Below are 27,601 nucleotides of genomic sequence, written 5' to 3'. Positions count from 1 at the left end.
AATACCAAAGATTTCACCAACAAGTTGCTTCAACTAATAAGTGAATTTTAACCAAGACACAAGATACAAGGTCAGTTGTAGTTCTATGTATTGGCTATAGCTGGAAGCTGAAATGTATCAGAATAATACCATTTACAGTAACACCAAAAAACATTAAATAGATATAAATCTTACCAAATGGGCACTACAGGATCTTTCTCTGAAAACAAAACTCTGATTTAAAAAATCTAGGAAAAGCTAAATAGGTAAGAGATATAAACCATGCTCATGAATTAAAAGATTGGGTATTAAGATACTTAGTTCAAATCAGCTATATAGATTCAGCATAATCTCTATCAATATCCCCACAGTTTTTGAACAAATCACCAAGCCTATTTTTATAATTTATATGAAAAGATAAAGGAGCTAAAATAGACAAAATAATTTTTATAAAGAACCAATTCTGTAGGACTGCCACAATCTGATTTCAGGACTTACTATATGCTATAGCACTCAACACAGGTTAATATAAGGTTTACAAAAGGACACACAGAAATCAAGGTAATGCAATGGAAAAGAGCAGTCTTTTCAACAAATGCTACTAGAAAATTTGGATATCCATCTGCTTAAGTTTGAACTAAATATTTGCCACACCATGCAAAAATAAGGCCTAAATTGATCGAATACCTAAACGTAAAACCACAAAATTTTTGTAAAACAAGATACACAGTGTCTAGCTCCTACCTTCTCCAATTGGACCTAAGATAATATCATTTCAAACAATCTTCGCTCTACAAACATCTGATCTCCAATCCTTATTTCTCAAGCATTACCTTAAATTACTCAACGAACAAACTCAAAAGGGAACAAAAAAGCTTCTATACTCATGGCTGAGAATAACAACCCTAAACAGACAATACCAAAGATGAAGACAGACTTTTTATTTTAAAAATAACGTGTTAAGAAAAAAAAGACTAGGGTAGCCCCGGTGGCTCAGCAGTTTAGCACCTGCCTTCAGCCCAGGGCATGATCCTGGAGACCCAGGATCGAGTCTCACATTAGGCTCCCTGCATGGAACCTGCTTGTGTCTCTGCCTCTCTCTCTCTCTCTAGTCCCACATCAGTTCCCTGCATGGAGCCTGCTTGTGTCTCTGCCCTCCCCCCCCGTCTGTCATGAATAAATAAATAAAATCTTAAAAAAAAGAAAAAAAAGACTATTTTATCAACTAGTATTTATTAAATTTATGCACGTGTATTAGGTACCAAAAGCTACTTTTATAAAGGCTAAATTTTTTCCATAATTTTAACTCTTTACTTAAAACTCCACATAATTGTCTCAACCTTTTACCCATGTGATTATTAACATCACAAGCCATAAAATGTTCAAAACTGGCAGATAAAAATAATAAAATTCACTATGAAACATTTTAATATATGTATAGTTATTCACATTACAAATAAGAATAAATTTATTCATAAAACATTCACAATGCTCTAGAACTAATAAGGGCTTATCTTTTTAAATGAGTTACCACTATTAAGCAAATCACAACGAAAATGAGGTCTCGTAAGACACTCACTAAAATGGCTAAAAAGAAGACTGACAGGACAAGTGTTGGCAAGGATGTGGAACAACCAGGAACTACTTATGCACTGCCGGTGGAAATGTAAAATAGTACAAGCACCGTGCAAAACAGTTTGGTGGTTTCTTACAAAATTAAATACCTACCATATGTCCCAGCTATTCCATTTCTAGGAATCTACTCAAGAGAAATGAAGGTATATTTCCATACAATAATTTGCACACAAAAGTTCACAGCAACTTTGGTTTTAATAGCCCCCCAAACTAGAGACAATCAAAATATCCAACAATATAAAAAGGAATAAACAAATTGTGGTATACAGCCAAGCAATGGAATAATACTCGGTAATAAAATGGAATTAGCTATGGATATATGCAACATTGTGGATGAATTTCAAAACAATTATGTGGAATGAAAGAAGTCACATCCCATCCCAAGAAAACAGTACATACTTCATAATGATTCTACTTATAGAAATTTCAAGAAAAATGGAAACTCGTGTCAAATGAGATAAAACAGATCAGTGGTTGGCTGGAGAGGGCAGTGAATTGCAACAGAATACAAAGAAACTTGAGGGTTATGGAAATGTCATTATCCTCACTGCAGTGAAGATAACTTTACAGGTATATAGAGACAACCAAACTAATCAGATTTTATACATTAATATTTTCATGTATTTTGTACATCTATAAAAATTAAATGAGCTATAAAATATAGAAAATGTTCTTCAAAACTAAAATCTGACGCTGCATTGTTAAACTACAACTTTTAATACCTCCCTAATAAGCCAGTAAAAAAAACAGAACAAAGTGATAAATTAATAGCTAAAAATTTATTATCTTACCTTTTATAGATTTTTAAGATAATAATGCTTACACAGATATTTTTTGTTGCACAAATAGAGTGATTCCAGGTTCAGAAGACCTCTTTTCTGTCTTTCAAATAACTCTAGAAACTAGAACTGAATTCTAAATTGTGCCACAGCTTTTGCTTGTCCTTTTAAGAATATTAATGGCTATTTTACATTTTGCCTGTAGATAGATTACTTAACTCATTGCTCTATTTTTGAAATCTGTCTTATTCCAGTGATAAATTATAAGCACATGCCAATCAAGAAAGTCAATAAAGTCGTATTTAATGAATTCAGGCAATTGATAAATTTGAATCTTAACCACAAACAACTCTGGAAAGAAAAAATGCATGAATAGTATACCTTGAATATTATATTGATAGTAATCAGGATCTTCTGATTCTTCTTTTACTGTCACAGCTGCCATTTCCAGAGAAATACCTGTAAAAAGCAAATGAAAGTATATAATTACACATTAGGGCATGTAGTTAGATGGTGTAGGAAAATCTCTCCTACCTAAATAATACAGAGCAATGAATGAAGACTTTGAAAAGACAAAAGTTTGCTAGGTAGCAAAGGGGCAAAAACCATCTAAAATCCAACCTAAACAATGTTTTAACAATATTACTAATTTTCTGAGATGATCTGCTTTTTCCTCTGACATCCTTATTCTTAGATTTGAAGAAAATTAGTCATACTCTCTTTTCATCCAACATTAAGAATGCTTTTACAGGGGTGCCTGGCTGGCTCAGTCAGTAGAACACAGGACTCCTGATCTCACGATCATGAATTCGAGTCTCATGTTGGGTATAGAGCTTACTTAAGAAATAGAAAAAGACTTTCACAAATTACTGAACATCACCTGTAAGGGCATCTGGGTGGCTCAGTCAGTTAAGCATCTGCCTTAGGCTCAGGTCATCATCTCAGATTTGAGACATGGAGCCCTGTGTCAGGCTCCGTGCTAGGCATAGGACCTGCTTAAGATTGTTTCTCTCCCTCTTCCTCCCTCTGAATGGAAGGAAGGAAGATTGTTTCTCTCCCTCTTCCTCCCTCTGAATGGAAGGAAGGAAGAAAGGAAGAGGAGAGGAGAGGAGAGAAGAGGAAGGAGGAAGGAAATTACCTTTAAACTTCAGTTGTAATGACTCAACACTCTGAGGTTAAGATGGTTTTGTTTTACTTTATTTTATAGATTTTATTGATTTATCCAGGAGAACCAGAGAGAGTCAGAGACAGGCAGAGAGAGAAGCAGGCTCCCTTTGGGGACGAGACTCAATCCCAGGATCTCAGGATCATGCCCTGAGCAAAAGGCAGACGCTCAACCACTGAGGACCCAGGCACCCTAAGATGGCATCATTTTATCTTTTTTTAAAGATTTTATTTATTTCTTCATGAGAGACACAGAAAGACAGGCAGAGACATAGGCAGAGAGAGAAGCAAGTTCCATGTGGGGAGCCCAATGTGGAACTCGATCCTGGGGCACTAGGACCACAACCCAAGTCGAAGGCAGACACTCAACCTCTGAGCCACAGGTGGCCCTAAATTGAGAATATTAAGATACAAATTATAAGGGAGAAAAAAGAAACCTCTCTGATAACGATACTATTATATCCATACATAAAGATGGTTGAAGAATTCAACAAAATAGGACTTTTCTCAATTCAGCATGTTTATTTTTAGATACACACTATTCAAGAAATGACTATGTGAATAAAAGAGAACAATTAGCAAAATGATCATTTAGGTGCAATTAACTAAAAGCTAAACAGGAAACTGTGGCATAGATTCAAATACTTCCTTCCCAATAAGATATTCAACGCTATCTTTCTCATACATCTCACAAAAAAGTAACACTTGGTCTATCTGTAACATACACAAAAGCTCCTGATCTCTCTCTCTCTGTCTCTCTCTCCTCACCTCCCCTCTCTCACACCAGCACACAGGCAGGTGCAATTAATACAGCTTCCCTTTGGGGCGCCCGGTGGCTCAGTTGGTGAAGTGTCCGATTCTTGGTTTCAGGTCAGGTCGTGATCTCAGGGGCGTGGGATCGAGTCCCCAGTCGGGCTCCACATTCAGCGTGGAGCCTGCTTGTCCCTCTCCACTCTCTCTCTCTCTCTCTCTCTCTCTGAGGATAAAATCTTAAAACAAAAAAACACAGCTTCTTCTTTCCCCAACTACTAATCCCAAATGCCGCTAGATGCCACTGAACAATGTAGGCAGCCGCATCAGGTAGGTTCTGTGCAGCAGAATGAGAAGAGGACTTACAGGAGATTAAGGGGACACCAAGAAGGGCTTTAGGAGACGGAGGGAGATGAGTGGGCAAGCACGGGTGGTGACAGCCCAACAGGGAGGGCCACAGTGGGAGTGAGCCAAGGAGCCATGGGCTACAAAACAGGACATAGGTCCAATGAAGTAAATATATTAAGAATATCTGACTAGCAGGATCCTCATTGCAACAGACAGGAATTATATAGGAAAAGGAGGGGAAGGAACCCTTGGGATGTCAAGAACTGAAAATATGGGCATGGAAAAATAGAGATGTAAATAGAGGCATAGATATATTTACATGTATACAAACACATGTATATAAGGCACACACATAGGTTCCCAAGCTTTGTTAGAAATAGTAACATCCCAACTGCAGTCAGCACACCCAGCACCAAGATCCTTTTGTCTCAATATCACTCAGGAACCACGGCTTCTTGAAATAGTTGATACTAGAGCTGGACTAGAGAGGGATTAGAGACGAACCTTGACCATGTTCTACTACAAGAAAGAAAAAAGTTATCGGGCAGCCGGGGTAGCTCAGGGGTTTAGCGCCACCTTCAGCCCAGGGCCTGATCCTGGAGACCCGGGATCGAGTCCCACGTCGGGCTCCCTGCGTGGAGCCTGCTTCTCCCTCTGCCTGTGTCTGTCTGTCTCTCTCTCTAGGTCTCTCATGAATAAATAAATAAAATCTTAAAAAAAAAAAAGTTATCTAAAATGATAGATGACATATGGACCAGGGAAAGGACTTGGGACTTCTTGAAGTGGCTCCCAAAGGCCAAAGAAAGGACTATTTGCAAATCAAGATAAATAATGATAATAATGTGTTGAATAAAATAGAAACATATGAAAGTAATAAACTGATTTTAATGGAAAGCCTGATGAGGAGTGGCACATATTTCTAGAGTCTCAGAGAAACTTCCACAAATATAATTACTACAAAGGAAGAGTAAGTTCATAGAGGAAAAGCCTCTCAAAACTAACTTTCATCTCATAAATGAAACCAACAGTAAAGGGATCAAGAGAAATCACCACCTGATATGAATGAACACAGTATCACTTCTATGATACTTTTGCTTAAAAATAAATAAATAAAAAGGCATTACATGAATCCAGTCATGAGAAAACATTAGATACTTCCTTCAAACATGCCCAGGTCACAGGAAGAAGACCCAGAAAGATTAGGAGACACTCTAGAGTGAAGAAGCCATCCACAAACACAATAGCAAAACTTGAGAAAGGTTTGAGAATTAGATGGGAGCAACTTATTGCCCTTATTTTGATGACTGCACTGTGGCAACGTGGGACCATGTTCTGGTGTGTAAGAATCACACACTTCAAAGAGTGAAAGGGCATCATGTTGGTAACTTTATGTCCAATGATACAGGGAAAATTCCCGGACCTGGTACATGCGGGTTTCCTAAAAGTCTGCAATAATTTTTAAATGTTAACACTTTAAGATAAAAATTTAAACAACTGGGCAGCCCCAGTGGCTCAGCGGTTTAGCACCGCCTTCGGCCCAGGGCGTGATCCTGGGGACCTGGAATAGAGTCCCACGTCGGGTTCCTGCGTGGAGCCTGCTTCTCCCTCTGCTGGTGTCTCTGCCACACTCTCTCTCTTTCTCTGTGTGTCTCTCATTAATAAATAAATAAAATCTTAAAAAAAAATTTAAACAACTACAGTATCATTCATCTATTCACCATGGTAGCATTTCCTCAACTAAGTAGCACTCTGTCTTCTGGACACCTGCATTATCAGCAGGTATTCCACTGATGGAGCTGTAGGTTAAGTGCCGTTTTTGTAAGACAGCACAGGATCAAAGAACATGTGTACCTTCAATGACAAGAAAGGGGCATCTGGCTATCTCGGTTGGAACACACAATCCTTAATCTCGGGGTTGTGACTTCAAGCCCCATGTTCACTATAGAGATTATTTAAAAATAAAATCTTAAGGGCAGCCCCAGTGGCTCAGTGGTTTAGCACCGCCTTCAGCCCAGGGCATGAGACCTGGGTTCGAGTTCTACGTCGGGCTCCCTGCATGGAGTCTGCTTCTCCCTCTGCCTATGTCTCTGCCTTTCTTTCTTTCTCTCTCTCTCTCATGAATAAATAAAGAAAAAAACATTTTAAATAAATAAATAAATAAAATCTTTAAAAAGTGAATAAAATGAAATGACAAGAATTACCAAAGCATCATCTACATAATAAAGCAACCATTTAAGCGGTCATCAAGAATTTTTTTTTTTAATTTTTTTTTTTTATCAAGAATTTTTAAAGCTCCCATGGCCACCTACTCTTTACTGAGTATGAGCAGAGTGTTTGCCAATCTGCTGGTACAACTTCCACCTCTGTTGGGTTTTTATCTCTCTTTAACAAAACTAATATTTTCTCTTGCTTCTTGAATCTCTGATCATTTATTCTTTGGATTAGCTCTCTGTAAGTCCACTACAACAACCACTTGTCATATGTCCTGCAAGAAGCCATTCCCTGCGTCTCACATGTCCCTGACACATTTTGGCTGACTCTGCCATCCTTCATTTTTAATTCCTTCTTAGTCTTATGTGGTGGTTAGAAATTATTCGGATGATTACTGAATTTTCTCCCCACAATGCTTTTAATCTGAACTTTTATTATATATATGCAATTTTTCACACTTCACAAAGTCAAGTCAGTCTCTATTATGTTTTCAAGTGCTCTAGTTGATTCTCTTTGGTGTTCTAAATACACACTCCTATTGTCTGTACAATCTAATGATGCCCTCCACTTCCTAATTACTGAAACCTCATTCTTTTACTGGTTTGTACTAGCACACTGGTAAGAAACTGGTGAAATGTGCTTCTTCATCATACAAAGAATGCTTCTAGTGGTTCTCTACTAAACACAATGATGGGCTGGTATTTACAATTATGTACGATAGTCCAATCAATCAGGTTATGGATTTCCTTTTTTTAAGATTTTATTTATTCATGAGATACACAGAGAAAGAGGCTGAGACATAGGCAGAGGGCGAAGCAGGCTCCCTGGGGGGGGTGCCCAATGCAGGGCTCAATTCTAGGACCCCAGGATTATGACCAGAGCCAAAGGCAGATGCTCAACCACTGAGCTACACAGGTGCCCCAGGTTAAGGGTTTCTGCTGCCTTCTTATCATCTACTCAGATGATATATTATTTCTAATTATTTTAGTAAAAAGAAAAAGTGAGTTTAGAGATTTACTAATAATATCCTTGTGTTCCTAGATGAAACTTAAGTCTGAAATTCACTACATAAGGTAATTTTTTTGAAGATTTCATTTTTTATTAAAATTTCTACACCCAACATGGGGCTCAAACTTACAACCCCAAAATCAAGAATTGTCCTATGCTCTATCAATTGAGCCAGTCAGGCAGCCCAGAGAATGGTTTAACTAATTTGAGAGCACAATAAAAGATCGGCTCTGCAACAATGCAAACATGGACATAACAAAACTGAAAATTGGCTTCCATCCTCTCTAAGAGGTCAAATCGAAAATATCACTATTTTGCAGTGACATAAAACTGCATTTTACAAAATTCAAATGTTTGGACTCCAGCTATAGCCTCTGCTTATTAGATCATACAGTTTATATATGCCTTCAGTACAAAAATGCAGTAAATGTCAATTTCTCTTTGCCAATCACCAAAGCTAATTATAAAATATATTCCTGGTAATAATACAATGATCTTTTATAATTATGGTTTTTTTTTGTATTTTTTTTTTTAAAGATTTTATTTATTTATTCATGATAGTTACACAGAGAGAGACAGAGAGGCAGAGACACAGGTAGAGGGAGAAGCAGGCTCCATGCAGGGAGCCCGACATGGGATTCGATCTGGGTCTCCAGGATCGTGCCCCGGGCCAAAGGCAGGCGCCAAACCGCTGCGCCACCCAGGGATCCCTGTATTATTTTTTAAAGATAAAGTTGCAGGGTGCCTCAGTGGCTCAGTCGGTTAAACACCTGCCTTCAGCTCCAGGCCATGATTCTCAGGGTCCTGGGACTGAGTCCCACATCAGGCTCCAAGCACAGCAAGGAGTCGGCTTCTCCCTCTCTACAACTTGTGCTCTCACCCATGGGTGCTCTCTCTCAAATAAATAAATAAATAAATAAATAAATAAATAAATAAATACAAGATGATGATGCTTTCACTCATAGAACCAGAAAAACAAAAAAATCCTAACAATAGAATTATAATCAAGTCATGAAGAGCTGTATGTTTTATAAATAAGCTAAACCACTTGTGTCCTATAAATGGAACATGGCAAAAAAGCAAAACGTATGTAAAATGCCCAAGATCATGCTCAGTTGCCAAAGAACTTGAACAGTAAAAATCAATTTACCTATATGGTCAGAGTGGAAAAGGGGAAGAGTACTGGGAGACAGTAAAATAATTATATCCTCATTTTTCCATATGTTAACATAACAAAACCAAACCTTAAAACGACATGACCTACAGTGTGCTACTGGTCTAAGGCTAGACATTAGAGTTCAAGGGAACAGAACTGATAGTTGTAGAAGTACACTTGGTCACCTGCTGTTTGATAGAGGTGCTAAGGAGATCCGATGGGAACAGGTCAGCTTTTCAACAAAGGACACCAGGACAGTGGCATGTCCGCATGAAGAAGGATGAAATCAGACCCTTCCCTGGCAACCCACAAAACTATAAACTCAAAACAGGCCTGAGGTTTAGATTATAAGAGTTAATTAAAACCATGTAAAATTCTTCATGACCTCAGGTAAGGCAAAGAGTTTAGTTTTGTAAAATTCTTCATGACCTCAGGTGAGGCAAAGAGTTTAGTTTTTCTCAGATGTAACACCAAAAGCCCAAATGATTAAAAAAAAAAAAAAAATTGAAAAACTGAATTCCATCAAAATGAAAACATTTTTAGGCTTCAAAGGACACCATAAAAAATGAAAACACAAGCCACAGAGTAGAAAAATATATTTGCAAAACGTTATTTCTGGGAGAAAAAAATGTATCCAGAATACATAAAGAACTGTTATAATTTTTTTTAATTTTTTTAAAAGGGAGAAAAAAAGAAGAAAGAATAAAGAAGGAAATCTTGTTATCTGTGACAACATGGATGGATCTACAGAGCATGAGGCTGAGCGAAATAAGTCAGACTAAAACCATATGATTTTACTTACATGTGAAATGTAAAAATCAAAACAAAAGAACAAAGACTCTTAAATATAGAGAACAAACTGGTGGTTGCCAGAGAGAAGGTGTGTGATGGGTTGGGCAAAACAGAGAAAAAAAGATTAAAAGGTACAAACTTACAGTTATAAAGTAAATAAGTATAAAAAGTACAGCATAAAGGATATAGTCAATATTGTAATGATGTATGGTGACCGATGATGGCCATACTTACCATGATGAGCACTAAATAATGTAGAGAATTATCTAATCACTATGCTATAAATCTGAAACTAACAAAACAAAACACTGTATGTCAGCTCTATTTCGATAAGGAATAAATAGCGGCACCTGGGTGGCTCAGTCAGTTAAGCATCTGCCTTCAGCTTAGGTCATGATCTCAGGGTCCTGGGACTGAGTGTCGCATTGGGCTCCCTGTTCAGCTGGCAGTCTACTTTTCCTCCCTCTCTCCCCCTGACCCCCACTTGTGTCTGCATACTCCCTCTCTTTAAAAAAAAAAAAAATGAAAAAAATAACCAAAAAGAAAAGAAACAACATAATTAAAGAATGAGCAAAAGATTTAAAAAGACATTTCATCAAAGGCAATATATGAATACCTAATGAGCACATAAAATGATGTTCAACATCATGAGGAAAATGCAATTAAAACCACAGTTCCAGAGGCATCTGGGTGGCTAGTCAATTAAGTAGCTGCCTTCAGCTCAGGTCATGATCTCCATGTCCTTGGATGGAGTCCAGCATCAGGCTCCCTCCTCAGCAGGGAGCCTGCTTCTCTCTCTGCCCCTCCCCATGTTCATGTCACATAAATAAATAATCTTTAAAAAAAAAACAACAACACAGTTCTAGGATATCCTAGAAAAGGCAAAACAATGAAGGCAGTAAAAAGATCAGTGATGGATGGCCAGGTGTTACAGGAGAGAGACAGATGAAAAGGCAGAGGGCAGAGGACTTTTAGGGCAGTGAAACTATTCTGTATGATACAGACAAGTCATCATTATACATTTATCAAAATCCACAAAATGTACAAGACTAAACCCTAATGTAAACTATAGATGCTAGGTGATAATGGTTCATCATTTTTAATACCACTTTGATGTGGGATGTCCATAGTGGGAGGCTATACTTTTTGTTGAGTTTTGTTGTGAACCTAAAACTGCTCTAAAAATAAAATGTCTATTTAAGAGCATAAAGGAAAAAAAAAAAAAAACCCACACAATGAGATACCACTTGAGACTCCCTAGAATGACTATAATCAAAAAAGACAGACATTACCACATTTAGCCAAGATACAGAGAAACTGAAACCTCATACATTGCTGCTAAGAATGTACAGCCACTCTAGAAAACAATTTGTCAGTTGCTTATAAGTACAGTTACCACAGAAGTAGCAATTCGCTCCTGGGTATCTATGTATACCAGAGAAATGAAGAGAGACTTATTTCTACACAAAGACAAATATGTGAATGTTCACAGCCATGTTACTCAGAACAGCCAAAAAGTACGAACAATTCAAATGCCCAAATGGTAAATGGATTAAGAAAAGGTAGTATATCTATACAATGGAATAATATTCAGGGTATGAACTACTTATGTACACTACAACTATTTTTGAAGATGAATCTCCAAACATGATGCAGAGTTTAAAAAAAGGCAAATGTAAAATACCATATTGTATGATTCTACTCATATGCAATGTCCAGGTAACCTACAAAACCCAAAATTAGATTAATGGTGGGAACATGGTTTCTACTTGGGCACCAGGTTTCCAACTGGGATGATAAAAATTTTCCAATATCAGATTGTCATGATTACTGCAAAACTCTGTGTACTCAACACCACCGAATTTTATACTTAGGGCTAAGTGAATTTGGCTGTATCTCACTCAAAAAATATATATGAAATATATATTTCCCAAAATATATATATGAAAATATATATATTATAAAGCTACCCAAAAAATATATATGAAATAAGAGTACAAGCATGACATTTAAAAGTAAGGAAATGAACACCAAAAACAGCATAAAGTTAAAAGCAGTCTCCCTAGAAAGTAGAAATAGGCGGCAGACGGGGGGAGGCAGGGAGAGTAAGATTACTTGCTTGGCTTGTGTAAAAAGCACTGCAGAAAGAGATGACATTTTACACTACTGTTCCTATGTAATCGAGGGGAAAACCTATTAACAAATTTGCTTACAAACATGTAATCAGCAACAAACTTTGGCTACCATTCAGTAAATGAACTTTTTCAGGTTTTAGTATAGTATCTGGTAACATTAAGAGACAATGTCACCAATGGAACAAATTTGTTCTGTCTGCTTCTCATCAGTACATCACAGTAAAAAATAAGTCAAAATACAATCTTCTACATTAAGGAAAAGGTTCCCTTACTTTTATTTCACAGATTCTAAAAGCACTAGCAAGAACATACCAGAATCTTCTGTGGGTTCAGTTTTCACTTTGACGGGGCCACAGCTGAAAGGAAAAAAGCCTTAATGAAGCTCTGCACTGGTGCGGGCTGTCCACATACCAACACACAAAGTCACTTACCTGACCAAGCTCAAGGCAAATCTGACTCAACTTTTTAAGTTTACATATTTATCTCTTGCATAACGATAACTTGTCCACTGAATTTAGTATTTTAATTCCAATCAACTTTTTTTGGGGGGAAAAAAGACTGAAGACATAGGATAACATGATAACTTGCAAATTCCATGTTATTCTAAGGCCCTCCTCTTCCCAGTGTGGTTATCAACCTATCTTAAATGCTTCCCCCCAGAGCTACTCAGTCAAACACTGCATTTTCACAGAACCCCAAATGAATCAGCTAAATATTAACCCTCAAGACATTGTGATACAGGCCTTTTAATGTTCTAATTCCTCAAGATTCGAAAAACTAAAGTCCCCGGGATGTGGATGTGCAGGTTTATGCGTACTGATGAACTTTGCTTTTTACCTTCCACCTGGAGAGAGCATGGACCTTTCAGCATCCGTTACCATTACGCGACCACCTATGTACAAAAAAATAGTGAGATTTAGGTTTTGCCAACACTTTCAACTAATATTTCCAAAGGTCCTCAACAGAGAGTAAGCAGGGTAGGGATGTCCACAGCTCCAGGTCACAGTGGAGGGCACACGGCAGTGTGAATTCACATAACAATGTCCTTCATTCTTCCCTCAAAGGAAGAGGTGTGGGGATGATGACCATCCAACAGTTTTCACCCCCTCACCCACCAGCACCCTCCCCCCTTAAGGAAAAAGCTCATAATTTTTTTAAAGATTTTATTTATTTGACAGAGAGCACAAGTAGGGGAATCAGCAGGCAGAGGGAGAGGGAGAAGCAAGCTCCCTGCAGAGCAGGGAGCTGGACATAGAAATCGATCCCAGGACCCTGGGATCATGACCTAAGCCAAAGGCAGACACTTAGCCAAATGAGCCACCCAGGTGCCCCAAAGCTCATAGGTTTATCAGTGAAACAAATACACCAATGCACTATTACTCCAACAGTAGAGAAGAAGCCTATACTGACACAGGAGTGCTGATAAAGATTTCTGTTAGGGATACATCAAGCAAACAGTGACTGAGTAACAGATACAGGATTTCTATTTGAGAGTGATAAAAATATTCTGAAATTAAGAGTGAGGTGACAGTTGCCCATCTTGTAAATATACAAGATGAACTGCACACTTTAAAACCATGAATTTTTTTTTTAATTTTTATTTATTTATGATAGTCACAGAGAGAGAGAGAGAGAGAGAGAGGCAGAGGGAGAAGCAGGCTCCATGCACCGGGAGCCCGATGTGGGATTTGATCCCGGGTCTCCAGGATCGCGCCCTGGGCCAAAGGCAGGCGCCAAACCGCTGCGCCACCCAGGGATCCCGTAAAACCATGAATTTTATATTAAAAAGCCCATGAATTTTATGTTTGCAAAAAAATTAAAATGTAAAGAGAGGCTGATGCCACCAAATGTGAATGAAGATATAGAATAACTGAGACTCTCAATGTTGGTGGGACCACCAAATGAAATAAATCACACTAAAAACCAGATTGGCACGTTCTTGAAGAATTATTTATGTAAATACCATGTGCCACTCCAATTTTAGGTATTTACCCAAATGTGTGTCCACATAAGGTCTTACACTGAAATATTCACAGTAGTTTTCTTTATAAAAGCCAAGAAATGGAAACCCAAATTTTTGTGAACAGGTGAATGGGTAAACAATTATAGTGTACCTGTACTGTAATACTCATCAGGAAAATAAGGAATTACTGATACACAAACAGGCATAAATCTCAAAATAAGACAAAAAAAAAAGTACCTACTATGATTCAATTTCTATTTTAAAAGTCTAGAAAATGCAAATAAATCCACAGTGACAAAATCAATGGTTGCCTGGGATTAAGGGTAGGAAAAACAAAAGACAGGAGTTATCAAAGGCTGACAGCAAACTTGGGGTGAAAGATATGTTCCTTGTCTTGACTGTATTGATGGTTTTCACAGTATATACATGTATCAAAAGTCAACAAACACTCTACACTCTAAATATGTGTAGTTTATTTTATGCCAATAACAACTCAACAAGGGACACCTGGGTGGCTCAGTAGGTTAAGAATTTGCCTTCAGCTCAGGTCCTAGGATCGAGCCCCAAGTTAGGGTCCCTGCTCAGCAGAGAGTCTGCTTCTCCCACTCCCTATGCCCCTCCCGCTTGTCTGCACACTCTCAAATAAATAAAACCTTTAATAATAATAATAACTCAACAAAGTTATCAAAAACTTTAAAAACTGGAAAATATCCCATTACAATCAAAACTTTCCAATTATTCTGAGTCAATATGATAAAAAAAAAAAAGCAGTCATACAAACCCTCCTGCTTGTACCACCTGGTGTAAGCACCCTATAAGAAACATTCTTTAGTTAACAACCAGGCCCCAGTGTTTCAAAAGAAATTTATAGAAGACTTCAAAAAGTACAAATGGCAGATTAAAACCTAGAACACTTCAGGAAAAAAATACTGCTTAAGAAAATTTGGAATTTAAAATTAAACAAAGCAATAAAGCTTTTCTTTCTTATAAAGGACATCTACAAAAAACCAACAGCTACCATATTGTCAAAGCCAAAATGTCTTCCTCCTAATACTGAGAGGGTGAGGCTCCTATCCCAACTTCCATTAGATATTATATTGGACATTCTGGCTAGAAAAATAAGATGAAGATATAAAAAGCATTCAGACTGCAGAGTTAAACTATCCTGATTCACACACAACAGGATCCATGACATAGAAAGCTCAGAAACAGGCAAGGTCAACTAACTTTCTTTTTTAAAGACTTTTTATTTATTAGAGACCCAGAGAGAGAGAGAGAGAGAGAGAAACAGGCAGAGGGAGAAGCAGCCTCCATGCAGGGAGCCCGAAGTGGGACTCCCGGGTCTCCAGGACCACACCCTGGGCAGAAGGTGGTGCTAAACTGCTAAGCCACTGGGGCTGCCCAACTAACTTCCTAACAAAAATCCCAAAGCACTTCCGGGAAGAAAGTACATTTTTTTTCCATCAAATTGTGCTGGAACAACTAGACAGCCACATGCAAACTGAATTTCCACCTTCATCATGTGCCATACACAAAAACTAACTCAGAACTTACCACAGATCTAAACGTAGTAACTCAGAATATAAAAACTTATAGAAGAAAACACAACACATTCTCATGACCTTGTGATAGGCAATGGATGATCTGAGATATGAGATCAAAAGCATAAGAATTAAAAGAATGAATTGGGCTTTGCAAAAATTAAAAGCTTTTGTTCTCGGGTGCCTGGGTGGCTCAGTCAGTTAGGTGTCTGCCTTCCACTCAGCTTATGGCCCCAGGACCCAGGGATCGGGCCCCAGGACCCAGGGATCGAGCCCCACGCCCAGCTACCTGTTCAATAGGAAGCATGCTTCTCCTTCTCCCTCTGCTCCTCCCCCCTGCTCATGCTCTCTCTCTCTTTCAAATAAATAAATAAATAAAGTTTTTAAAAACCTTTTGTTCCTCAGAGGACACTGTCAAAAGACAACTTGTAAAACTAGAGAAAATATACATATCAAAAATCTATAAAGAACTCTTACAACTCTAATAAAAATAATCCAATTAAAACACATGGAAAGGCCCTGTACAAACCTTATTTCAAAGAATATACATAAATGGTCACTGGCCACTAATCCCGTGAAAAGATACTCAACATTTTTAGTAATTAGGGAATATGCAAATCAAAGCCACAATGGCATACCACTTCACATCCATTAGGATGGTTAAAACCAGGGATCCCTGGGTGGCTCAGTGGTTTAGCGCCTGCCTTTGGCCCAGGGCGCGATCCTGGAGACCCAGGATCGAATCCCACGTCGGGCTCCCGGTGCATGGAGCCTGCTTCTCCCTCTGCCTGTGTCTCTGCCTCTCTCTCTCACTGTCTGCCTATCATAAATAAATAATAATAAAAAAAATTAAAAAAAAAAAAAAAAGGATGGTTAAACCAAAAAGACAATACCAAGTGTTAAGAGGAATGTGGAGAAAGTGGAACCCTCAGACAATGCCCATAGGAACATAAAATGGTACAGGCACCATGAAGGGAGCTTGGCAGTTTTTTAAAAGCTAAATGTGAAATTAGTCTATGACTCAGCAATTCTATTCCTGGGTATCTAAACCCAAGAGAAATTAAAGTATGTGTCCACACAAAAACTTGTTCAAGTATGCCCACGGTAGTATGATTCTTTAGTATGATTCGTAACAGCCCAGTGGAAACAATCTAAAGGCCTATCAAAGGGATCCCTGGGTGGCACAGCGGTTTGGCGCCTGCCTTTGGCCCAGGGCGCGATCCTGGAGACCCAGGATCGAGTCCCACATCGGGCTCCTGGTGCATGGAGCCTGCTTCTCCCTCTGCCTGTGTCTCTGCCTCTCTCTCTTTCTCTCTCTGTGACTATCATAAATAAATAAAAATTTAAAAAAAAATTTAAAAAAAATAAATAAAGGCCTATCAACCGGTAAATGGATAAATGAGTAGTATATTCGTATGTAGGAATATTCGCCATTTAGTAAGAGAAAGGAAATAACTATTAATACATCCAATGATCTGGATGAGCCTCAATTGAGTTATGCTGAGTGAAAAAAGTTAATCCAAAAGGATCCACACTGTGTATGTATTTTATATACCCTTCATGCAAATATGAAAATAACAGAGATGAGGATAAAAATATTCTGAAATTAGACTGTGACAATGATTGTAAAACTTTGTAAACTCTGTCAATTTACTAAAGCCCACTGAATTATATAATTAAAATAGGTGAATCTTATGGCATCCTAACTATACCTCAATAAAACATATAAAATATTAATCTTTTCATCATGGTAAGAAATAAAGGTTATTTAACAAAAAATAAAATACATTGCATGTGTATATATATTATTCTGTCCTTTCTTATACTGGTAGAGGCTATGAACGATAATGGTCATTTATTTTCAAAAGTCTCAAAAAAACCTGCCTCCAAAGGCCATCAGTCTCCTAAAAATCACTTTTCCCTTCAAATGCAATGGCTTAAGTGTCCCAAAAGAAAGTCCTATTGAAATTCTCATTTTTCAAGGGCCCATCTTAATGCCTTCTTCGATTTCAAAACCTTCTTGGGCTGTAAATGAATCCTTCCTGCAATGAACTTCCACAGAATTTTCTCTAACCATTTGTGCAGTGTGTACGTTATGATCTTGCTGTGGTGACTTTATGGGCTTTTTTTTATGTCTCACATTAAACTACCAGCACTCCGAAGCTTTAATGCTTGATGCACAGTTGTATATCTCCTCCTCATTCAATCTTGTGCCCAACAATTCTGTGCCTGTTCAATGAACGCTAGGTAATTAAGTCATCCTCTTAATTCTGGGAAATGAGGGCAGATCCAATGTATGATTGTATATGTTGCTAAGGTAAACCTTGACTACATCATAAACAGAGTAGCAGAGCCAGAAACAAAAAACAAGTCTCTAGTTTTTCAGCTCAGTGACTTTTCATGGTTTTGTTTTTTAATTTTTATTTATTTATTTATGATAGTCACAGAAAGAGAGAGAGAGAGAGAGAGAGGCAGAGACACAGGCAGAGGGAGAAGCAGGCTCCATGCACCGGGAGCCCGATGTGGGATTCGATCCCGGGTCTCCAGGATCACACCCTGGGCCAAAGGCAGGCGCTAAACCGCTGCGCCACCCAGGGATCCTCATTGGTTTATATAGAACACCCTAGTTCCAAAATGTATTACATCATAATCTCAAAGAAAATAAAAATCAGTAAAATATGTTCAGTTTGACCCAATAGGTTTAGGAACAATCTGTAAACAAAGTAATCACTTACCTAGGTGCTTCTTTGGCTCTAGGAAAGGTCTGCATTAAAACAAAATAAAAAACTATACATGAATATACAAAATAAAATTATTGTCAAGCATAAATTTAAATAACTTCTACAGTAAACAAGAATTTTAAAAACATATTAAAATGAACTGCATATTCAATGTTATATAATAAACTATTGATAAGCAAGGGGTAAAGTACTTTACCTCTTAATGATAAATGAAATCCCTGCTTTGTTCTCTAAAATCCACTTCAGGGTGGCAAGATCATAGTTCTCGGGGTGTTTAAAGGCAACTCCTTCTGGAAGCCCCTGCACGACCACAGCAGACTGATCTCGTAGCATCTTCTCATATGGAACAGGTACCACAGTTGATTTGCCTAAAGCTTTCCCTGGGAGTGAGGGAGAGGGGTGAGGTAGAAAGAGGGTAAACATCATTAAATGTTGAGATTAAAAAACAAAACCATCATTAGTTGATCACAGCTTAACAAATAGCCTTCATGCTGTTTTGTAATATCCGATTTCAAAATGACTTCAAAATAGCAGAGGGCCCTATTCCCACGTTAGAAGTTCTAAGCCTGAAACAGATCCAAAAGGTCAAAATGAAAAGTACATAAAATATTTATATAAAACCTACACAAAAACAAAAGGAACAATGGCTGATTTTTTCCACTAGTGTCTTTCTTTACAATGGCCTCACTCTGGTTTAATACAACCTTTTCATATACAATTCAGGCTTAGAACATGGAAACCTGACAGGTCCTATTGTCATCATAAAACATCAGGCAATTTTTGGCCAATCTTCTCAGCGAAAACTTATTAGATAGAGAAAACTGATATTCACAACTGGGTGTGCTCTACCACCCTGTCGTTGTGTATCAGGCAGTGAGCCACAGATGCTAGAAACCCTATTCCCCAGAGATGAAATTTACTACAACCTCACAGTGTGTAACCAGTATCTTCTCCCTTCCACTGTTTCTCTGAAGAGCTTTGCTTACCACATGTTTAGACTAACAAAAGGTGGGTTTTTTTCAGGAACTGGTGAGATCAACACAGGGGGCAAAAATAAACCATTCTCTTTGGGTGATTATGTTGAGTTAATGTAGGTTGGGGGTAGGCAGTTGTAGTGGGAGGGAGCTATGCAAGTATTGGGCCAGGGGGTACACAGGAAATCTACTTTCCTCTTTACCTATAAACCTTGAACAGCTCATAAAAAGAAAAAGATTAAAAACAAAAACACCTATCCCATAGATCTAATAGGTATGTTTGTTTCCAGGTTCCTTCAAACTAGAAATGGGAAGTACAGTCATTCCTGATGTTAACCCACTGATTTGAAGTTGATTCACTCCGTTTGTCAAAAGTGTGCAGTTTGACTATGAAACCAGTTACACAATCCACCCTTTACCAAACTCAATTTTATATCTTTTAGAAAATTCAGGTGTATAACCTTACCATAGCAAAAGCAGAAATAGTCCTCAACTGTTTTTCTGAGTGTCTCAATCTCTACAGCGTCTACACTCATCCGATTTGCCGGGGTTGTAGATTTCATCTTATGCATTTCTGCAGCCTTTTCTTCTTCTTCAACACCTATAAAATAATGATATAAAAGGCTCATGTTCATTATCTTAATATTTAGACTTTGGTAAGAATACTTTTTTCTATATTCTAGTATTTATGATTTGTTATAAAAAGACAAAGAGGAATGAGCACCCGGGGGGCTCAGTTGGTTAAGCACCTGTCATCAGCTCAAGTCATGATCTCAGGGTCATGGAATTAAATCTCATGATGATCCCAGGACACCGGGATAATGACCCAAGCCAAAGGCAGATGTCCGACCACTGAGCTACCCAGGTGACCTGCTACAAATATTTTTTTTAAAAAGGTATCTTTAGGGACGCCTGGGTGGCTCAGCATTTGGGTGCCTGCCTTTGCCTCAGGTTGTGATCCTGGATTCCGGATCACAGAATCGGCTCCCTGTGGGAAGCCTGCTTCTCCCTCTGCCTGTGTTACTTCCCCTCTCTCTCTGTCTCTCATGAATAAAAAAAATAAATCATTAAAAAATAAAAATAAAAAATAAAAAGGTATCTTTAGGGATGGCTAGGTGGCTCAGTGGTTGAGTGTCTGCCTTTGGCTCTGGGTGTGATTCCCGGGATCAAGTCCTGCATCAGGCTGCCCGCAGGAAGCCTGCTTCTCCCTCTGCTTGTGTCTATCTTTGATGAATAAATAAATAAAATCTAAAAAATAAAATAAAAAGGTATCTTTAGAGTAATTCACCAGCTACAAACTTTTTCTTAATGCACTAAATGAATACTTTTATTGACAACTAAATCAACTCCAAATTTAAATATAAGATTATCTTTCTTTAATATTTTATTTATTTATTCATGAGAGACACAGGGAGAGAGGCAGAGACATAGGTAGAGGGAGAAGCAGGCTCCACACAGGGAGCCCGATGTGGGACTCGATCCCAGGACTGCGGGATCACACCCTGAGCCAAAGGCAAACACTCAACCCCGAGCCACCCAGGCATCCCTAAATATAAAATTATCACACCACCACAAAAAAAATTCCAGGTTCAAGAAGTTCAACAATTAGCCACTAGACATCTGTGGCTACTGACCACCTGAAATGTGTACTAATCCAAATTAAGACGTGTGGTAAAGGGCAGCCCAGGTGGCTGAGCAGTTTAGTGCTGCCTTTGGCCCAGGACATGACCTTGGAGACCCGAGATCGAGTCCTGCGTCAGGCTCCCTGCATGGAGCCTGCTTCTCCCTCTGCCTGTGTCTGCCTCTCTGTGTCTCTCATGAATAAATAAATAAAATCTTAAAAAAAAAAAAAAAAAAAAGATGTGTGGTAAAATTGCCAATACATACTGGATTTTAAAAACAGTAAAAAGAGTATGCAAAATATCCCATTAATCACTTCTATGTTGATGCTGAATGATAATGTTTTAAATAGATCAGGTTAAACTATAACTACTAAAATAAATTTCACTTGTTTCTCCTTCTTATTGTCATAACTCAAATATTTTAAATTATGAGTGATTCATATCATCTCATTGCTCCTGGACAGTGCTTCAAACCTTGGGAAAGAGAATTTTCCCCAAGAAATTATAAAACTGACTCATAAACCTACTGATTAGGTGTCAGAAGACTACTATTGACCTTTGTGTACAAAATACCTTATATAAACAAATATTACATACTTAAGAATTACTTCCAAAGATTATTTTCTAAGGCATTGAATTATTGGTAACAAAAAAGAAAGGATGAATACTAATGGGCAGGGACTACAGTTTGCAACTATGGACAATTCCCCAAATGCTTAGTTCTAACCACTGGAGAACCACATAAGCAAGGCAGTATAGGGAATGGGAATATAAACACAGCTGCCAGTGGGATTATAGTATTCATGGGACAGATGGCAGCTGATATACACATAATCAAAACAACATTACTATAAACTTAAATACACAAACATGATCAAAGCCTTAAAAATTCTCAAAACAATCAGAAATAATGAAAAAAATTTAACTAGATTATACTACCATAAAGCTTAAAAGATTATAGTGGGGGTGGAAGCAGACATATACAGTGTGAAAATATGCATTTTAACAGGACTAAAAATTAATGTTAATAAGAAAACTATTTTATTCACCCATGATCTCAATTCATCATGAATTGGATCTAACTTGCTAATGGAAATTTAAGTTTGGCACCTAAAGACACACTCACGTACACAATATGCCTATAGACATCCCCACCATTTTGTTCTTTCCATGTTTAAAAAGAGGCTAGATCACTGAGACAACATGACACTGGCAGGCAGTGTAAGGTTAAACATGGATACAAAATCGGTCTGTGTAAGATCATAGGTAGTAACAGCCTACAGCAAATTTATTTACTGTTTTTGTTGTATATCAAGTTAAATTTTCACCAACTGGATGAACTCCCAATTGAAGAACCACAAAACACACTGAGAATCCTTACAAGTTGATTCTACTGAGGGAATCAAAGAGGCCAGTTTAATTTTATATCATGCTTACGCGAATTTCATGCACAAAGACTTGCTTTGAACACACCAAGTACCTATCAAGAAAATAACTGTTTACTTAAACAAGAACCTTTAATCAATTCAAGATTTCTCTACCTTGTCTCTCATATGTGCCACCAATCCAAAGTAACACCAAGCAAGGAACACAGAATAAACATTTACCATTTTTCTTAAACTCTTCAGTATTTACCCTTATATATTATCATGTTGGGAACACTGAGCATTTTGAAATGTCTCTCTAGACATTTTAGAAAGTCTTTTTAGTATAAATATCATTCTGCTTTAGAAAGTAAGATATTGGGGACGCCTGGGTGGCTCAGTGGTTGAGTGCCTCCCTTCGGCCCAGGGCGTGATCCTGGAGTCCCGGGATCGAGTCCCACATCGGGCTCCCTGCGTGGAGCCTGCTTCTCCCTCTGCCTGTGTCTCTGCCTCTCATGAATAAATAAATAAAATCTTTAAAAAAAAAAAAAAAGAAAGAAAGAAATAAGACATTTGTTATCCACAAATATTTAGGCACAATATTTATGAAATACAAATGATAAAAATATAATACTTACAGTATTTTACAAAATCTTTCTGAAAATCCTTTCTGGTGTTGACAAAAGCACGTCCTCTCTCAGTTCCAACAACAAACACATCTGTCTCATACACTGCAATGCAGGCCACTTCTGCCTTGGACTTGGCCAGTTCTTTACACTAAAATACAAATAACAAACCTTATGTTATATACAGATGTCTGAAAGTACTATTTCTGCTGGATGGATAAAAAAAATCTTATCACTTCAATTGTCTTATTACAGTAACTGGAATTAGATGAAGTTCCTAGTTTCTGGCCTTAGATCATCATATAAAAAGAGGGTCACCGTTTTTTATAGGTATCTCTCTTTCTAGATAGTTTCTAACCCCAATTTTAAACAGGAAAAGAGAATTTGTAAGAAAAAAAGGCAGAAATCCCTTGTAACCTGTGATAGGTCAAATTCCCATGAAGCAGACTCAGATTTCTATTCAGGCTTTGTGGAGAGTACTCTCTCAATAGCAACACCCAGGAGATGTGACGGATGCAGGTTTCGGCAGAGGGGGAGTTGATCACTGGTGCAACTGCATCTGGAGAGCTCTGGAGCTGGGATGGCCCTCCCATAGAAAGGGGAGACCTTGGGCAAGGGAGCCTCAAATACTCGCAGCAGCTGGGAGGATTATTGCCATCAGTCAAAAGGGAAGTTTGAAGCCACATCACAACATCCACTATGTTGGGACGCCTGGGTGGCTCAGCAGTTGAGCATCTGTCTTCAGCTCAGGGCGTGATCCCAGGATCCAGAATCGAGTCCCACATCGGGCTCCCTGCATGCAGCCTGCTTCTCCCTCTGCCTGTGTCTCTGCCTCTCTTTCTGTGTCTCTCAGGAATAAATAAAATCTTTTAAAAAATAATAATAAAATCTTTAAAAACAGTAATGATCCAGTGAATGGTTGTATTAAAGAGTACTGTACCTTAGATATTTCTCTGTAAATTAACATACTATTTGCCTACTTTTCTACTATGTTAATAGTGTTTTTTCCTATTGATTCATAAAAATATCTCACTTATTTTAGGCATTAGAAAAGATGTTTCTGGAATTAAATAGGATTATATATTTTTCTTCTGGTTTTTAAATTTGTCCTAATATATTATTTTCTTTTACTCATCTAGAATTTTAACTTGACATACTATAAAGACTTGAGTTTGGGGATTTTCTTTTGCTTTTTTTTTTTTTTTTTGGCCAAATACACTATGTTCTCTGTCATTTGTTGCAAACTACAGCTTTCCTCTATTTGGTTTTTATTTACACAATAACCATCATAAATAGAAATTATCTGCATGATATTGATCTAAAACATTATTTTGAATAAATAATTTTATGCCAACTGAGATGATCACAAATCTTTTGAAATATAATAAAGCCACAGCATAGAACTTCTGACCTAGAGGTAAGCCAACAATTGTTCCCAGCATGAGGAATAATGCTGCCCTATCATTTTGTTAACATTTTATTTACATGAGATATACAGTAGCTGCTCACCTGAAAGGAAATGTGTGAGGGTGCGTGCCTATTTTATCCACACTTAGGTGGACATCCGTCTCACCAAAGGCAGTATTTATGAAACAACAAAGCAAGATTCATGTATTGCCCAAGATTATATGAAAGAAATCTACTGTTAAAGATAAATTCAAAGCTACTGTTTGCAAAACAAGAAACTGCTTAAGACACTGGTAGGTAAACAACTGAAATTAAATGTAAAAAGTTAAACAGGTTAAGAACATTCTGAAACATGGTAATAAAATCATTTGAAAAAAAAAATAAATAAATAAAATCATTTGAAAGGCTTATATTAACTATTATTCAAGCAAAAGTACTCTTCTTCTAAAACCAAAAAACATGCAAGTTTACAAAAAAAAAAAAAAATCAATCTCACCTATGAGCTCAAGCCTATTCAACTACAGACATTTTCTAGAACTACAAAGCCATCTCACCATGGACTCCAGAGCAGACATGAGGAATGTCACCACCATCCTGCTCTCTGAGGACTCCTCGTCTTCAACGGGCAGGGTAGACATTGCTACTTGGGCCATGATCCCTAGGAAAGAAATAGAAAGTGAGTGGCAGAAATCCACAATGTCCTTCCAAACAGACATTCAGAGCTATGAGAGTCCTCCACAGACTGCCTAATTTAGTTTTCTTGCCTAAGAGAAAAGCAGCTCAGGAACTGACCAATTTGTCCAAAACTCCCATCCTCTAAGATAGAAAAAAAATCAGTCCTCTAACTTTCCAGCTAATTTCTACAAAATTAGGCCAGTATAGTCTCCAAAATAAACTCAGATGTCATCAACAACCAGTTAAAATTTCTCCTAATAGAGGGGTGCCTGCGTGGCTCAGTCAGTTAACCGTCTACCTTCAGCTCAGGTCATGATCCCCGGGTGCTGAGACTGAGTCCCTAGTTGGACTCCCTGCTCGGCAGGGAGTCTGCTTCTCCCTCTCCTTCGGCTCATGTTCTCTGTCTCTCAAATAAATTCAAAACAAACAAAAATTGCCCCAAGTGAGAGTCAGAGGTAAGGCATTCCACCATCCAGTGACAGTTTATCACAGTTCAACATAGGACATAGATGCAACGCTCCCCCTCCCTCCCAGGCACATGTGCAGTGGGTTAAGGCAGAAGGACGCTGGACGAAGAGAATTTCTTTGTTCTTACTAAGAAGAAAATAGGGGGCAGGACAAATAACATCTAAGATTACTTTATAATACAGCACTATTACTCTCTGTAGAAAACATTTTCTGATACTTGGCTATCAGCAAGGAACTTGAGCTCAATCTCCAACACTATAAAAATGCAACACATACAGACGCCTGGGTGGCTCAGCGGTAGAGCATCTGCCTTTGGCTCAGGACATGATCCTGGGATCTGCGATAGAGTCCCACCTCGGGCTACCTGCATGGAGCCTGCTACTCCCTCTGCCTGTGTCCGTGTCTCTCTCTCTCTCTCTCTCTCTCTCTCTCTCTATCTCTATCTCTCATAAATAAATAAATAAAATCTTTAATTAAAAAAAAAAGAGAAAGCCCTCGACATAAGAGTTTGTAAAAAAATTTTTAAATAAATAAATAAAATAAAATAAAATAAAAATAAAACGCAACACATAAACACTAAATAGGAGAAATTGGAACCTTTGTATACGGCTGTCAGGAATAGAAGATGGTGCATGCATGGTGGAAAACAATTTGCCGGTTCCTTAAAAATTCAACAGAATTACCGTGACACAGCAATTCCACTTCTGGGTATATACCCAAAAGAAATGAAAGCAGGCACTCAGATACATCTATACCCATGTTCACAGAAGCGTTACTCACAATAGCCAAGAGGTAGAAACAACCCAGATGTCCACTGTCAGCTCAATGGAAGCACAAAATGGGATACATACATACAATTGAATATAATTCAGCCTTAAAGAGAAAAGTTCTGAGACATGCTACAACATAAATGAACCTTGAAAAGATTATCCTAAATGAAATAAGCTAGACAAATATTATGATTCTACTCATATGAGATATCTATATAATAGTCAAACTCACAGAGACAGAGTATAGAATGATGGTCACCAGGGACTGGGAGGAGCGTGTAGTGGGGATTTATTGTTAATATGCACAGAATTTTAGTTTGGGATGATGAAAAGTTCTGGAACTAAATGGTGGTAATGGTTGCAAAACAATATGAACGTGCTTAATGCCAAGGATGGTTAAGATGGTAAATTTTGTTATGTCTATCTTATAAAAATTTAAAATTGAAGGGGTGTCTGGCTGGCTCAGTCAGTAAAGCATGCAACCCCTGATCTCAGGATAGTGAGGTCAAGCCCCACACTGGGCACAGAGCTTTAAAAAAAAAAAAAAATTGAAAATTGAAAAGCAAAAACATGTCACATAAAGACACTCAAAAGCATATTTTAAAAATCAAAAGCCAAAATCAAAAGCATATTTTTAAAATACTAATACTGGGGCACCTGGGTGGCTCAGTGGGTTAAATGTCTGACTCTTGATTTTTGGCTCAGTTCATGATGTCAGGGTAGTGAGATCAAACCCCTAGGATGGCTCTGTGCTGGGTGTGGAGCCTGCTTAAGATTCTCTCTCTCTCCCTCTGTCCCTCCCCCAATATCCACCCCAGTGCCTGGGCTCTCTCAAAAAAACAAAAACACTAACACTAAAAAAACCTTTTTCTAGGAGCACCTGGCTGGCTCAGTCAGTAGAATGTGTGACTCTTGATCTTGGAGTCCTAAATTCAAGCCCCACATTGGGCATAGAGCTTACTTTAAAAAAAAAAAAAAAAAATTGGGGGCAGCCCGGGTGGCTCAGCAGTTTAGTGCTGTCTTCAGCCCAGGGTGTGGTCCTGGGGACCCGGGATCGAGTCCCGCATCAGGCTCCCTGCATAGATGGAATGTAGCCTGCTTCTCCCTCTGCCTGTGTCTGTGCCTTTCTCTCTGTCTCTCTGTGTCTCTCATGAATAAATAAATAAAATCTTAAAAAAAAAAAAAATGTGCTCTTGCTCCACCATCTCTTACCAGGTAAGTTACCTGCTAGGCTAGATTTGGGCATCAGCAAGTAAAGTGTACATACTTAGGAAATAACACTTTACAACAGAAAACAATAACAAAAACAACTGACACTTATCCCTGAATCTGTGAACACATAGAAGCAATTTTGTTTTTCAAAACAAGATCTCTATCCTGAATAGAGATAGAATCAGGAAAAGCAGTATTAAGCAAGAGAATGCTTAAGACACAGAAATTACTTTCCCTAATAGCCTGAGTCCCATTCTTTTCTCCTGAATACGTAAGTTTAA

At 38.0% G+C, this 27,601-nt stretch overlaps 1 protein-coding gene across 14 annotated transcripts in view; it reads right to left on the bottom strand.

The window, feature by feature from the left end:
* LOC140639095 (general transcription factor II-I) overlaps positions 1-27,601 on the bottom strand; it is a 113,235-nt gene that overhangs the window by 60,166 nt on the left and 25,468 nt on the right. For all 14 annotated transcript variants that reach the window (XM_072837510.1, XM_072837513.1, XM_072837518.1 and 11 more), the window contains exons 2-9: positions 24,750-24,853; positions 22,801-22,939; positions 19,643-19,777; positions 18,399-18,582; positions 18,197-18,225; positions 12,795-12,849; positions 12,270-12,313; positions 2,775-2,852 (exon numbers count right to left, since the gene is read on the bottom strand). In XM_072837510.1, coding sequence (XP_072693611.1) covers positions 2,775-2,852; positions 12,270-12,313; positions 12,795-12,849; positions 18,197-18,225; positions 18,399-18,582; positions 19,643-19,777; positions 22,801-22,939; positions 24,750-24,848 — 763 coding nt within the window. In that variant the 5' untranslated portion in view covers positions 24,849-24,853. The remainder of the gene's footprint in view (positions 1-2,774; positions 2,853-12,269; positions 12,314-12,794; positions 12,850-18,196; positions 18,226-18,398; positions 18,583-19,642; positions 19,778-22,800; positions 22,940-24,749; positions 24,854-27,601) is intronic.

This window comes from Canis lupus, chromosome 8 (assembly GCF_048164855.1).
Source record: "Canis lupus baileyi chromosome 8, mCanLup2.hap1, whole genome shotgun sequence".
Classification (NCBI taxonomy): Eukaryota; Metazoa; Chordata; class Mammalia; order Carnivora; family Canidae; genus Canis; species Canis lupus.
Note: the sequence above shows the minus strand (reverse complement) of the source record. Positions and strands in the feature narration are given on the sequence as shown.